The sequence below is a fragment of the Panthera uncia genome (assembly GCF_023721935.1).
Source record: "Panthera uncia isolate 11264 chromosome A3 unlocalized genomic scaffold, Puncia_PCG_1.0 HiC_scaffold_11, whole genome shotgun sequence".
NCBI lineage: Eukaryota > Metazoa > Chordata > Mammalia > Carnivora > Felidae > Panthera > Panthera uncia.
In genome coordinates this window covers 8,133,036-8,147,980 of record NW_026057578.1, presented here as the reverse complement: position 1 = coordinate 8,147,980, position 14,945 = coordinate 8,133,036, and the positions used below count along the sequence as shown (strand labels likewise).

The 14,945-nt window shown below is 46.7% G+C and overlaps 1 protein-coding gene across 1 annotated transcript; it reads left to right on the top strand.

Annotated features, from left to right (window-relative positions):
* The first annotated feature begins 2,284 nt into the window (after positions 1–2,284).
* Positions 2,285–14,562, top strand: PFDN4 (prefoldin subunit 4). The gene is made up of 4 exons (XM_049650604.1): positions 2,285–2,520; positions 9,898–10,005; positions 10,821–10,961; positions 14,164–14,562. Exons 1-4 carry the CDS (start codon positions 2,497–2,499, stop codon positions 14,293–14,295), a joined length of 405 nt encoding a protein of 134 aa, XP_049506561.1. The 5' UTR covers positions 2,285–2,496; the 3' UTR covers positions 14,296–14,562.
* Positions 14,563–14,945: the final 383 nt, after the last annotated feature.

Below are 14,945 nucleotides of genomic sequence, written 5' to 3'. Positions count from 1 at the left end.
TGGACAATTTTGTAGGTTACATGTCAACTCAAATAGATGGGTAGGTGGAGGGGTTTCCCCTTCAATTTTCCAGACAACATACTTACCATTTCTTGTATCTTTCTCCTGAAGTTTTCATCCTGGTAGTTATACAGTCTTTTATTATTATTTTAAGTGTTCTGTCTTTTTTTTTTTTTAATGTTTATTTATTTTTGAGAGAGAGAGAGCTTGAGCGGGTGGAGGGGGGGGTGGAGGCAGAGAGCGAGGAAGACACAGAACGCAAAGCAGTCTCCAGGCTCAGAGCTGTCAGCACAGAGCCCAATGCGGGGCTCGAACCCACAAACAATGAGATCATGACCCGAGCCGGAGTCAGATGCTTAATGGACTGAGCCACCCAGGTGCCCCAAGTGTCCTTTCTTATAGCTATTAATAACACATAGTAATAACATTCATCTCTGACATACTATATAATTCATTTCTGTATTTTGAATATGGTCTGTCTCTGATCACTAGAATGTAAGCTGTATGAGGATAAGGAATTTTGTCTATGTTTTTCAGCACCTGCCCTTCTTGATCCATTCAGCCTGCCACCAATTCCAGGGTTTTCATTGGCTACTCCAGCTAAGCTCTTCCTCCCCAGGACCCCTCAGGCACTGGTCCCAGGGCTGCAGCTCCCATGCTATAATTTGTGGGGATACATGTGTGCCAACTGTAAGCTTCTTGATGCGAAGCACCTTGTGTAATTCATCTTCCTTCTTGCAATAGCATCTGCAATGATACAGATTTCGAACAAACAGATGCACACACAAACATTCTCATTTAGATCTGCTAGAACAGAAGCCTGACCAGTGACAAGTACATATACCTGGAGGGTCTGACAGTTAGGCACAAGGATGGGGCAGGTGGGGATCTGCCAGGGCCCTGGAGAGGGCCTGTTAGCTAAACAGGCCTTACCTGATTATCACCAGCAGCAGCTGGCTGCTATGCAGGAATGTAGATTCAAGGTCACAGGGACACTGATTTTACAAGCTCAAGCAAAATAAAAAAATCTGATACTGTTGAGTGCAATTTCGTAAGTTTCATATATCGGTTCAATTAAATGAGAATACTGCGTGGGTCAAAAAAACCCAAACCAAAAAACAAAAACATGGATCCTGTCAGTGGATGACAGTCTTCATCTTAGTGTAAGGGAATATGTTCAGTCACCCTTAGTGGGGATAGTATTTTCAAGTGGTGACTGGTGATTTTCCTTCCTGACCTGCAATTGTTTCCATTTGCACCACAAGCTTCTTTCTTTTGCTGGTCCAAACAGGTGGGGACAGTCCCCTGCTAGAGAAAGAACCAGAAGCAGAGGTTGGAAATGCTCAAATTTAAGGAAAGGAGAGGAGGCTTAGCAGAAGACTTGAAAGTCCCCATTTACATTTACAGAACTGGTTCTCCTGCTGGGAAAGAGATCTGCTTGAAGGATGCCAGGGCTGGGAGAGAAGGGGAATGGAGACCGTGAAATGCAGAGTGGGGCGGAGGGCTTCTGAGCCGGACAGAGCCAGTACCATGGTTGCCAGGGGTCAGCCACTGTCCAAGCGGTTGCCCAGATCAAATGACACCCTCCGAAGCCATGAGACTCTGGCTTGGGGAACACCCCACCACCCAGAGCCCCAGGTAGAAAACACTATCGGCTGCTGACCAAGCAAGCTTACATCCTTTTTTCTCTCACTTGTTTTCAGAAGCCCATGCCAGTTTCCAGTGATTTTGTATAACTTAAAATGTTACTTATATTAATATAGAATGGGTTTCTTTATTAAGTGAATTAATAAATGTTTTAAAATTCCGTTTTAATTTCAAATATGGTGAATATCGATGAAAATAACCTACATACACAGAAAATCTTTGGGGTCTTCAATAATTTTTAGGAGTGTAAAGAAATCCTGACACACACACACACACACACACACACAGAAGAAGAAAAACATTTGTAGGCACAAGCGTCAGGGTGCACAGTAATTGCGCAGTGTTTAATAAATTAATAGTATCTCCTCCTTTACACCAGGGCACGAACGTCTCACATTCTAGACCAAGGTCATTCGTTCTTAGCTCTGTTTAACGCATGCCGGTTTCTTAACAAGGTTTGTGGGATTGATGAAAGAGAACTCCCCTTTGGTCCACTCGTGGCCCCGCCCCGGCTCCACCCCCAGCCCCGTCCGGCCCCGCCCCGCTGCGCGGGGCGCCCCCTGCCGCCCGCCGCGGAACGCTGGGGCCGTTCGCCACACCCCCCTAGTTTCTGTCGGCCCACAGGGCGTTGCCTGTGCCTTTAATTGGCATGTACCAAGTCCTTCCAGGATACATTACCTCCCTGAGTCCCAGACGTTAGGAATCACGGGTCGGTGATGCGGTAGGAGGGAATGTGGAGACAGTGTTGTATTTGGGGGGCGCTCTGGGCCGACAGGGAGCTGGAAGCGGCCCCGGGCCGAGGCGCGCCCTTGCGGCCCTCCCCACCGCGCGTCGTAGTCCAGTCCCAAGATGGCGGCCACCATGAAGAAGGCGGTGAGTGGGGCGCTCGGGGTGCGGGATGCTCGGGCGGGCGGCGGAGGTCGGCCTTCGGGGGCCGGGCGCGGGCTGCCTGGGGTGTGCAGCTCTGAGGCCCGGCGTGGGGCCCGAGGCCGAGCCCACCGGCCCTGAGAGCGGCCCCGCGGCGAGGCCTCCCCGCGCCCGGCGCCCTGGGCGTTTTCCCGGGCCCCCCGGCCGGCCGAGGCGGGGCAGCCGGGCCGGGACCCTCGGGGAGCTCTGGGTCGCCTCTCGCGGTGCTGGGGACGGCCGTGGAGAGCCTGTGGACCCGGCGGCCCACGCCTTGTCCTTGCGGGGGTGAGAAGCCGGAGGTCCCATTGACTGCGGTTGGCCGTCACCGCTGGGCATTTTACCTGGGTTGTCACATTTAACCCTCGCAAGCCCACAAGCGTGGGTGCTGCTGGTACCGTCCTTTGCGCGGAAGGAAGCCGAGGCCCAGAGAGGTAGTCACCTGCCCAAGGTCACGCAGCTGTAAGGAGCGGATCAGGACCCTGCATCCCCAGGCAATTTGACCCCAGAGCCCTTGTGTGTAGCCCTGAGCCGCCCGCATCCACACTCCATGTCTCTGTGCTTCCAGACTAAAACTGTATATATGGAGGATAGACGATAGGCCAGGGCCCAGAAGCCGTCTGTTTATTATCTCCGGTGCTCCCAGCAACTTAGCAAAGACCGTTTCCTCCCATTTTACAGATGGAGAAACATAACAGAGGTTAGTGGCCTCAAAATGACTCAGCTAATAAGCAGAGCTGGAGTGCAAACCCAGTCTATTCTGTTTTTCCCAAAGCCCACCTTTTATTCTACTAAGCACGCTGAATTCCTGTTCACAGCTTGTAACTCACCGAGTCTACCCAGATGCTTGAAAGTATCTAGATAGAAGACAAATAAAACGGGGAAGGGCAAGGACATAATAACACCTGATCGTTACTGAGGCTTTACTTTTTATTGTGTGCTAGGCACAGCTCTAAGCGAGTTGTATACGTTATTTTAACCTTACACGCTTTTTAGAGAGAGACTGCTTTGCTCCTTATTTTACGGATGAGGCAACTGAAGTATACAGGCAAAGGTAGGATTTAAATGAGCACAACCATTGTGATTCTAGAGCGTTTTTAACCTCTGTGGTGTCTGATGAGTGTCCCCCGGCTAAAGGGATTTGCTGGCGTCATTCAACTTCAAATTCCTTCGCTCTCCTACTCAGCAATATGCATAGTCTGAGCCAATTCCTTCTATTGTGGGGTGCTAAAACCAGGACCGCCCCAGGCACACCAGGATGAGTTGTGCACTCTATTGGCCTGCCGTCTACAAATTCTTATTGAGTACTACCAGAGTAGGGTTCAGGGTCATGGTGACTCTGGGGAGTCTGAAACTTTGGAAGTTACGCCACCTCTGTTTTGTATTTAGGTTGGGCGCTTTGTCGGGGCACCTGGATGGTTCAGTTGGTTAAGCGTCTGACTTCTGCTCAGGTTCATGGGTTCGAGTCCCCCGACGGGCTCTGTGCTGGCAGCTTGGAGCCTGGAGCCTGCTTTGGACTCTGTGTCTCCCTCTCTTCTGGCCCTCCCCCATTCATGCTCTGTCTCTCGTTCGTAAATAAACGTTAAAAAAATAAGTAAATTGGGCGCTTTGTGAGGTATGATCTTTAATTCCATAGGAGATACTGGTTGTAGGCTCTCCCCTCCCCCACTTGACAGAAGTGGTAACTGAAGCGCGGGGAGATGAAGTAAACGTAGAAAAATGCTCTCAACCTCGGACTCGGCAAAATTTTTGATTACCAACACATTTTCATGCATTCAGCAAACTTTCTGAGCATGTAATGTGTCACAGTTTCAGTTGGAGGTGATAAGCAGCGATAGCAGCAGTGATGTTTTTATCCCCTTATCCTCATAGCCCTTGTAGAACTTCTGTTCTGGGGGAGGGGCAGGCGTTACTCAGTAGTCCTCCGGAAAACTAAAATTTCCAACTCTGCTAAGACCCATGAGAGAAAGGACTTGTGACATGAGGGCTGGAGGGAGTCTGTTTTGTGAGCAGAGAAGGCTTTCGTGAGAAAGTGCTCTCTAGGCGATGACATAGGAGGGGAAGGGAAAGTTGGAAAGGGATGAGGCGTTGTGGAGGGAGAGCATCACTTGCAGAGACCCTGAGTGTGTTTAGAGAGAGGGAGGCCTGGGAGGCTCAGTTGGTTCAGTGTCCGAACTCTCGATTTCGGCTCAGGTCACAACCTCACGGTTCGTGGGTTCCAGTCCCGCGTTGGGTTCTGCACTGCCAGTGCGGAGCCTGCTTGGGATTCTCTCCCTCTCTCTGTCTCTGCTTCTCCCTCCTCCCTCTCAAAAATAAATACACTTGAAAAAAGAAAAGAAAAGAAAAGAGAGAAAGAAAGAAAAGAAAGAGTGGCTAGAACAATAGAGAATTGGGGGAGGTCAAGCCAAGATGGTAAATGAACATATCCAGGGGTGGAGGGGTGGCCAGAACGTGAAGGACTTTCTTTGTCTTAGTAAGACTGGCCTGATAGATGCAGCAGCCTTCTGCAGGTGTTTTCCAGTGCTGGTCACTCTGGTCGGTGACCTGCGCGTGCAGTGTGGCCCTCTGCCCACCCTGGGATCAAACAGGCCTGCCAGTGAGTGAGTGTGAAATATCATAGGGACTGTCCTTTGAACTTAATAAAAACTGCTCACAATTTGGAGTGCTTGACATTTACATTTACATCCCAACGGGCCATGGCTTTTCTGGTGAAAATGTTTAGGTGAGGTGATTCAATCTTCCTGGCCATCAGCTGGGAACAGAGTGTGTTCGATTTCTGTCTCTGATCCTGAGTACAGATGGCCCCTCCCTGGAGAGGCCATCTTTGACCTCCCTACCTAAAGAAGCCCCCTTCACTCCTAAGCCCCCAACACTTCCAACCCCTGAACTGGTTTACTTTCCCCATCACATGTGTCATTATCATCTAGCATTATCTTGTTCACCTTGCTTTTTGCCCACCTCCTTCGCGAGAATGTAAGCTTGCAGGTGTTCAGGAGGGTAGGACTATGGTGGCTCTCTTCACTATGCCCGGCATGTAGGAAACATTTACCACATAGCTGTTAGATAGATGACTGTAAGCATGAAAAGTGAATAAAAATAGGAAGCGAAACTGTCTTGGGGACTTGGTAGACACCTTTACAAAACAAAAATGAAGGCAGACTGAAACCGGCCAGAATTGCCTTCTAGGTTTTTCGAATACTGATGGACTCACCTGTCAGGGCACATTCTGCTGGTAATAGCCAAACTCGGTGTGGGGCGAGACTGAGTGTGGTTCACTTGCCTCACATAATCCCACAAGATGCTGGGTCTCAAGAAGAGGGCCTAGGGAATTTTAATTTCCACTTTTCATCTCGAGGAGTCCTATTTCTCCCTGGAGTAGCAGGATTTTCTTCTAGATCCTTGGGTCTTTTTCCTCTGTAATGATTTTTTGGTAAGCATTATTCAGGAAACAGAGCACTTGGCTGTCATTTATTGAAAGGCGATTCTGTCCACAGGCCCTGTGCTAGTTGCTAATTTTATCACTCACGCGAGGTAGGAACCAGCTTCCCCATTTTATAGATAACAACCCCGAGATGGCTACAAAAGATTGACTCATTTGTCCAAGTTCCCGCTTGCTTGGATTTGAATCCATTGTTACTATCTCTGTGGATTTAAATCCATTGTTACCACCACTCTGCGCGGCCTCAAATGAAACATAACTCCTTCCTCTTTGGGTTCTCCTGGCTTTGGGAGCAGCAGTGAGTACATCTGGCTTCTCTTAAAGCAGAAGTCCCCAGCCTTGGGGGGCGTGAATCCCTTTGAGGATCTGAGGAAAGCTGCCAAGTCCCAGAGGAATGTGCATCCAGTATGTGCCACGCTGCATACAATTTCAGGGGGTAAATGGACTTCCTGGTGTCTGGGGATCTCCAGTGAAGAATTCGCCCCCCCCCCCCCCCCACAATGAAGCTTCAAGCGGTGTAGGAGTGTTCTAGAACAGTGAGATGAAAACAGAAGCCACTGCTATTAGTCATGGAAGGTGCTGACTTCTCACTTTTTGCTGTAAACAGAACTCCACTGGGTGGCTTACAGTTTACACACCGACCTCACGCTGCCTCACTCACCACCTGTAGCCCTTAACGCCGGTGAAAAAAACCACCGTTAAGGAAATGGACTCTAGGCCCCGAGTACATTCTGGGGGCTACGGTGTGGTGAGACCACAATAGGAAACGCCTGCTTTGGAAAAACAGCCAAATTCCTCCACAACTTTTCAGAAACTATGTATGTGAGTCTGATCAAGCATGATTTACATTTAAATTCAGAAACAATATATTAGCCTCCGTTGTGTGTCAGGCCAGCCCTGTGGTAGTTGCTTTCGCGGGAATTACCCCGTGAAAGCCTCAGGATGACAAATGTGTCTATAAATACATATTCACGTTTTCAGGGGTTCAGTGTTTCAACTCCGCAGGCAGGCAGGAACTCTCTAGAATTCTCCGCGCCCTGTTTGCTTTGGGAATTGGTAGTTCTCATGTAGGCAAAATAACTTGAATGCCAAGATATCTGAATATGGACTTTGCTTCTGTAGTGTAGCCCCGCGTTTCCCAATTTCCATATTCATAAAAATCATGCACAAAGTTGAATATTCAAAGTTATATGTATTGTGACGGAGAGGATTTGTTCAAGATGTCCTCTGGGTCTCTGATGCTGAGCCTGATGCACGTGAAACTGTGGTGTGGTTAGAGCCCGGGACGGGGAAGGGCTGAGTTCTAGGCTTCTTCCTTGACATTCTGTCCACTGAGCTCCAGTCTTGCCTGACACAACAGGTTGACTTTCTACCTCTGGAGAAATCAAAGTGCGCACCTCTTGGGGCACCGGGTGGCCCAGTCGATGGTGTCTGACTCTTCGTTTCATCTCAGGTCGTGTGATCTCACAGCTTGTGGGACGCAGCCCGACCTTGGGCTCTGCACTGATAGCACGGAGCCTGCTGGGGATTCTCTCTTTCTCTGCCTCCTCTGCACACTTGCACTCTCTCTGTCTCTCTCTGTCTCTCTGTCTCTCTCTCTCAAAATTAATAAATGAACATTAAAAACAACAAAAAAAGCATACACCTCTTATGTGACCGGTCATGAGAAACCAGGTAAAAGGATGAGGTGTGGTTGTTGTGAATCCTCACCAAAGAGCAAAAATAATCCTCGCTGAAAGGCCCACGCTCTCCCTCTCTCTCCTTCCTCTCTCCCCCCTCATTTACCTTGTAATCCAGTGCTCTTATTCCTATTTTATAAATGAGGGGAAACTCTAAGGAGAGTGTGGTATTTAAATTTTTTTTTTTTTTTTTTTTAATGTATGGTCCTCCTTTGGGAATCTGATGAAAGTCAAGGACTTCTTGCTGCCTCTTCCAACTGTGCATGATCACGTGCCCCCACACATTTTCACCCTTTAATTTCTGAGAGTTCGAGGACCTGTCTGGACCCGGAGTCAACTTACTTGGGTTGAAATCCAGTTCCGCCACTTACTGGCCGTGTGACTTTGGGAAAATTACCTACCCTCTCTGTGCCACACTTTCTCCATCTGTAAAATAGTGCTACTTCCTGATGGTCCTACTTGTTAAGATTTATTGGAGGATTAACAGTGATGATAAACTTCAGAAAGTTCTTGGCACACGGTGAGAGCTCAATAAATGTTAGCTATTATTTTTATGATTTTATAGATTGTCATCTAAGTACTCTAATTTTCAAATTTAATCACTAAATATTTTTAAACATTTGATTTTAATCATGTTATATATATAGTACATTACACCTCATTCTCTTTTAAAAATTAAAAAAAAATGTTTTTAATGTTTATTTCTGAGAGAGGGAGACAGGCAGAGCGTGAGTGTGGAGGGGCAGAGAGAGAGGAGATACAGAATCTGAAGCAGGTTCCAGGCTCTGAGCTGTCAGCATAGAGCCTGATGTAGGGTTCAAACTCACCAACTGTGAGATCATGACCTGAGCCGAAGTTGGATGCTTAACTGACTGAGCCACCCAGGTGCCCCCTTTTTAAAACATTTTTTTAAATGTTTATTTATTTTGAGAGAGATTGTGTGTGTGTGTGTGTGTGCGTGCACGCACCCGTGTGTACACAGTATGCACACACGGTATGTGTGCACATGCGCGTAAGCAGGGGAGGGGCAGAGAGAGAGAAGGAGAGAGAGAATCCCAGGCAGCCTCTGCACTGTCAGTGCAGAGCCTGATGTGGGGCTGGAACTCACAAACCAGTAGGATCATGACCTGCGCTGAAATCAAGAGTCGGACACTTAACCGACTGAGCCACCCAGGTGCCCCTCGTTCTTAATTAAGGTATGTAAAAGCTTTTGCATTAAAAGAAACATAATTTGGGGGCACCTGGGTGGCAGTCAGTTAAGTGTCCGGCTCTTGATTTCTCATCAGGTCATGATCACGTGGTTTGTGAGATCGAGCCTCACATCTGGCTCTGCTCTGACAGTGGAACCTGCTTGGGATTCTCTCTCTCCCTCTCTGTCTGCCCCTCCCCTGCTCATGCACACATGCTCGCGCCCTCTCTCTCTCTCTCTCGCTCTCACTCTCTCTTGCTCTTGTTCGCTTTCAAAATAAATAAACACTTAAAAAAATAAAAGAAACATAATTTTTCCTCTGTGTGGAATATAGCCACTGAGATGCATAGTAACCTTCTTGCCAGTATGTCATTTGTGCTAAGCATTATAGAGACTGTCAGATTTCTGATAGCCTCAGTAAGCTTATGCAGGTTTTAAGTCTGAGAGAAGAAACTGCTGTGAGGCATTTGCCAGAGTTCGTTACCACATCATCTTTGCTCTCTGGTTTATCTTGATGACAAATGTTCTAACTCGAGAAATTGTGCTCCAGGCCAAAGTTGGCTGACTTGATTTAGGACTTACTCCTAATTGTTGTTTATATATGAAGTGTTTTTGTAGCTTAGGTATTATTCTGTAGGATGTCAGAAGAGATCATAGATGTAGGAACAAACCTTTTTTTTTATTCTTCAGAGAGAGAGAGTGCGAGAGGGGCAGAGGGGGAGGAGAGAGAATCTTAAGCAGGCTCCATGTTTAGCATGGAGCCCAACATGGGGCTCGATCCCACAACCCTGGGCTTTTGACTTGAGCCAAAATCAAGAGTCGGACGCTCAACCAGTTGCCCCAGATGTATGAACAAATCTTGAGCTCGTGGAGCAAACAAGTATAACGCCTGTGTTTGTGATTTTCTGTACCTCTTGTGGTTCTCGACTGTATGAGGGCAAATGGTTTATTGAGTTGTTTCAGAGTTAATACAAAAAGCCAACCTATACCTTCTCCCTTAAAATTAATTCTACAAAAAATTAAACTTTTTTTTTTTTCAGGCTGCAGAAGACGTCAACGTTACTTTTGAAGATCAACAAAAGATAAACAAATTTGCACGGAATACAAGTAGAATCACAGAGCTGAAGGAGGAAATAGAAGTAAAGAAGGTAGTGAAGAAACGTATCTTATTTAAGGAAAGGAAAAGGTCTTTATACTATAGCTTTTAAAACTGAACTTGGTAGTATGTGATTATATTTCTCTGGGCTCTTTGTTGCAGATGACGCAATCCACTCTAGTTAGTTTAAGAAGAAAGACCTCGCTTGAGGGGCGTGTGAGAACTTAGAGATCGTTGAGGGTATGAGCCGGGGCTGGGGCTCCAGGAGCAGGTCCGGGAACGGCGTCTCCGAGAACGCGGCCGGTGATCCCAGAGCCAGCCGCCTCCCTCCCCAGGGGAAGCTGCCCGGCAGATCACTGGGCTGCCACCCCGGTCCCTGCCCGCCTGCGCGACAGGCCCGGGCCCAGCCTCTCCTTGTGGGGCCCTCCGCGCGCAAGTCCAGTTCGGGTACATTTGATTGGTGGAATTTAAGTTATTATCTGCTTTCATCCTATTATCAGGCAAGGCTGCGAAGTGCAGGTTTCTTTTGTTTTTACTCTGCCGAGGGAGGCAGAATTCCCAAAGTGGAAATTCTTAGGGTAGGAGACACTTTGAGTGGCCACGGGTACCTGCTGCCCAGCACTGGTGCGTGTTCTGGAAACACCACTCTGGAAATCTCTAGAGCTCGGTGTGGGAGTTCGCTTTTCAGCGCTTGCTTCCTTATGAAACGCCATCTAAAAATGTAAGAAAGTCTTCGGTTCGTGTAAGAATACCTTTGTGAGAGGATCTCTCCCGGAGCTGGTGTCCCCAAATTAAAATGGGCCGTTTCAGCTTCTATCAGGGAATTTTGAGTGCGCTTTTCATGGCTGTTTCCTTTTGTGTGTATAGAAACAACTCCAAAATTTAGAAGATGCCTGTGAGGACATCATGCTTGCGGATGATGATTGCTTAATGATACCCTATCAAATTGGTGATGTTTTCATTAGCCATTCTCAAGAAGAAACACAGGAAATGTTAGAAGAAGCGAAGGTATGTTGAAGTCTCTCCCTGGGCGAGGGAGTCTAGCTCTTAAGTCAGGGTGTGTGTTGCTATACGGACCCCGTTAATTCCAGACGTCGGGGAACGGCAGCTGCGAGGTGACGCTCCGGGGGTTCTTCCAGCGTCCCAGGCATGCTCCGAAAGCCTGGCAGGCGTGATTGCGTTCAGTGCTGACAAGGGGTCTGAGAAATAGGGCCCACGCATCCCAATTTAGAATTGAGGGGTAGAGGCTGGGGAAGGTCATGGACTCATTCAGGGGGACACAGAGGGAGTGGCCTTTTGACTGCAGAACCCGTGCTCTAACCTAACTGTGTGGAAACTGTAGAATATGATAAGGGAGACAGCAGCAATCACCCGGAATCCCATTTCCCTGAGATAGTCATCCTTAATTAACATTTTCATATAGTTCTTTCATGTTCTCACCTTCTCTTTTCTCTGGGTAGGTTTGCTTCACATTTTGCCCAGTTCTAAATCCGGTTCTATTTAACGTTCCTTTGTCCAGCAGAAAGTCATCGGGGGCCTGCTCTGGGCCAAGCACACATGCTTTAAAAACAACATTTTTGATGACTGTTTAACATCATGCTGGTGGACCCTGTCCACTTGTTTCCAGTATCTTCCCACAGTCATGTTACAATGAGCATTCTTACACTTGAGGCTTTTTCACATTTAGGAAATTCTTTTAAGGAAATGATCAGACACATGTCATTACTGGGTCAGAGTATGGATTTATTGACACTTAAGGCATTTGAGATACGGTATGAAATCAGTTTCCGGTTCACATGCCCTCCACCCGTCTATGAGAAGAACAATCACATTGTGCATATGAGAAGCTGATAGAAATCAAACATTTCCTAATTCTTCTGAAGTTTGCTTAATCAGTCCAGATATTATTTAAAATGTTAGTCTCCCTTCTTCAAATGTCATAGAAAGCAAAACTTCCTCTGAATTAAACCCACATTTAATAAACCTGTGGGAAGAACCAACCCTTTTCCTCCAGAATCTTCCACGCAGAAACATTGGTGTCTCCTCTTGGGTTTAAATCTTCTCTTTCGTAGTAAAATTTTATAATTCTGTTCCTTGTTCATCACCCTGAAATAGTCTTGCTGGATGTATTTCAAGATAGTTTATCGTTTGTGTCCACTGCTCTGAACATACTGTCCTCCCTCTCCCCGCAGGTAGTGACCCTTTATGTGGTCATTCATACATTCATTCGTTCATTCATGCATTCATCCCAGAAGTATTTGTGGACTGCTTACCCTCTATCGGGTTCTGCCATGGAGCAGGGCTTGGGGTTTTGGGGGGCGGGGGGTGGAGGGAGGACAGGGAAACCACAAAACACGCCTGGTTCCTGCCTGCGCAGAGTGTGTAGTGTAAATGGAAAGAGGAAGTTCAACAAGTCAAACTACTAACGAGCGGGAGGCCGAGTGGGGAGAGAGGCGGCTGGAGGACCGGGTCTGGCGTGGGCATCAGGGCCAGGAGGGGGTCCCTGGCGAAGGGGTGAAGCAGCTCGACAGTAAGTGGGTATTCTCTGGAAAGGAGGACGGGATGTTCCAGACGGATGCGGGGTGGTCGTGTGTGTGGATGGTCCTAAAACGATCACGGCACAAAAATACAAGTAAGAGTTTAATTTGCTGGAGATTTGGGAACATCCGAAATCATGGCCACATCTTGAAGAACTCTGTCAGTCAAGTTGAATGAATTGACTTTATTTTAGCAGGGGTCAGCCAACATCCTGTGCAGGGCCAGGCAGCAGGTATCTGAGGCTTTGTGGGCCACCTGGGCCCTCTCACAGCTGCCACGGGAGCAGGGAGTGTCCGTGCACGCCCATGGCGGTGCTCCAGTAAAGCTGTCCCAACGAGGGTCTGGCTAGATCTGGCCCGGGGACTGGTTTCTGCTCCCCCGGCCCAAGGCAAAGGGGAGCCTTTCGCGGGGGGGGGGGGGGGGGGGGTTTAAGAAATGTGCGATTATGTGGTAGGGTCTGCGATTTTAAAATAATTTCCTTGCATGTTACAATTTCATTCATGAACTAGGTTTTCTGGGTAGAGGAGTTTTATCTCCTTTCTGATAGCTGTACATCTTCCTTCTCTTTCTTACCGCCGTGGTTCTCAGACTTGTAGCAGGCATCGGGGTCACCCAGAGGGCTTGTGGACAGTTTCAGTCACCGAAATCCCAAGAATCTCTCGGTCAGGAGGCCTGGAATTTGTTTCCAACAAGTTTCTAAGTGATCCGGGGGCCATACTTTGAGATTCATTGGCCAGATTTCTAAAAGAATAACATTGAAATAGTGCAGGGGAGGGGCGCCTGGGTGGCTCGGTCGGTTAAGCGTCCGACTTCGGCTCAGGTCACGATCTCGCGGTCTGTGAGTTCGAGCCCCGAGTCGGGCTCTGTGCTGACAGCTCAGAGCCTGGAGCCTGTTTCAGATTCTGTGTCTCCCTCTCTCTGACCCTCCCCCATTCATGCTCTGTCTCTCTCTGTCTCAAAATAAATAAACGTTAAAAAAAAAATTTTTTTTGAAATAGTGCAGGGGAACAAGGGAAGAATGCCCAGTACTGACAGAGTTTCTTGGTCATGTTTAAGGAGAAATCCTTTTTTTTGATCCTGGCCAGGAAGGAACTTCTCATATTCCATGCATTTCACGTGGGCGGCGCTGATCTGTTTCATGAATGAGGCACCCACTACTGCTGTCTCTCAAAGTCTAGCTCCAGGAGCCTTGCAGTTAGTGAAAATTTCTGCCAGCTTTTGACTATAAGTTGTTATTCTAAATTACTGGTGGTACTGTGAATTTCTGTCATTTCTTCTCGTTTCGTAGTTATTTTGGGGGGACATTGGAAGAGGCTGGGTCAGAAGCGAGGCCTTTGATAAACTGTTTACCAGAAGTGTTTGTAATAGAGGCTCTTCCTTTATTAGGATATGACAATTTAGGAATTAATTTTCTTTTATCCATTTTGTTTTTTAAATCAGCAAAAACTGAGGAAACAGGCTTGATGTATTCTATAATAAGCAAATATAAATCATGAATTAAAAATAGCTGCATTCAGACTTTTGGTTTAGATTTAATTATCAGTGTCCCTTAGCTGCCTATCCAAGTTTAGAAAGTTTTTGACCTAGAAATCTTCCCCTATATTATTTCGTCTACAGACGCTCAGAAACCATCCGTTGAATAGAATTAATTTAAACAACTTATTTTTTCCAGAAAAATTTGCAAGAAGAAATTGACGCCCTAGAAGCCAGAGTGGAATCAATTCAGCGGGTGTTAGCAGATTTGAAAGTTCAGTTATATGCAAAATTCGGGAGCAACATAAACCTCGAAGCTGATGACAGTTAAACATTTTATAATACTTTTTTTTTTAATTTGTTTAATAAACTTGAATATTGTTTAAAATGATAATTTCCCTTCTTCAAATGATATGGAAAGCAAAATTTTCTTTTTTTAAAATTTTCATTTATTTAATGGAAACTTGCCTATTTTCACATGTCTTGCTTATTTATTTTATATTTTTAAAAGAAGACAGTATTCATCTATGTATTTTGCATAACGATTCTATCAAGTGTAGGGGCTTTATGTCATGTTATTAAAATTGGTTGAGCAACCTTTTATGTTTCTATATTATTTAGAATATTTGGTGCAATTTTTATTTGTAAGAAAATTTAGCCGTTGGGTCATATTGTTTACACACGTCTCTTCCAGTTTGTATTTGGAGGTGGCTGAAGACTACAGAAAGATCCCGCCCTACGTCCGACTACTAACGTCACCACCAAAACTTTGTCCTCTGCTGAATGTACATATTTCATTTAAATATACGTAGTGCATGTCACATCTAGACATAACGTATTTCACGTGTCTGGTATGTACATGTCGGTGTCCTAGACCTTGGTGAAAGAACCGGACGGTGCTGAGACCTGCTGGGGCATGTTGTGCCACATACGTGGAACAGAACGCCAGAAGAGTGTTTCAGAAACCAAGAAATGTACCAA

What these genes read in the sequence shown, in the direction of transcription:
- PFDN4 (XM_049650604.1), top strand. Translation starts at nt 2,497, where the DNA reads ATGGCGGCCACCATGAAGAAGGCG. An exon ending in CGGCCACCATGAAGAAGGCG is followed by an intron (nt 2,521 to 9,897) that starts GTGAGTGGGGCG and finishes TTTTTTTTTCAG; the next exon opens with GCTGCAGAAGACGTCAACGT. An exon ending in AAATGTTAGAAGAAGCGAAG is followed by an intron (nt 10,962 to 14,163) that starts GTATGTTGAAGT and finishes TATTTTTTCCAG; the next exon opens with AAAAATTTGCAAGAAGAAAT.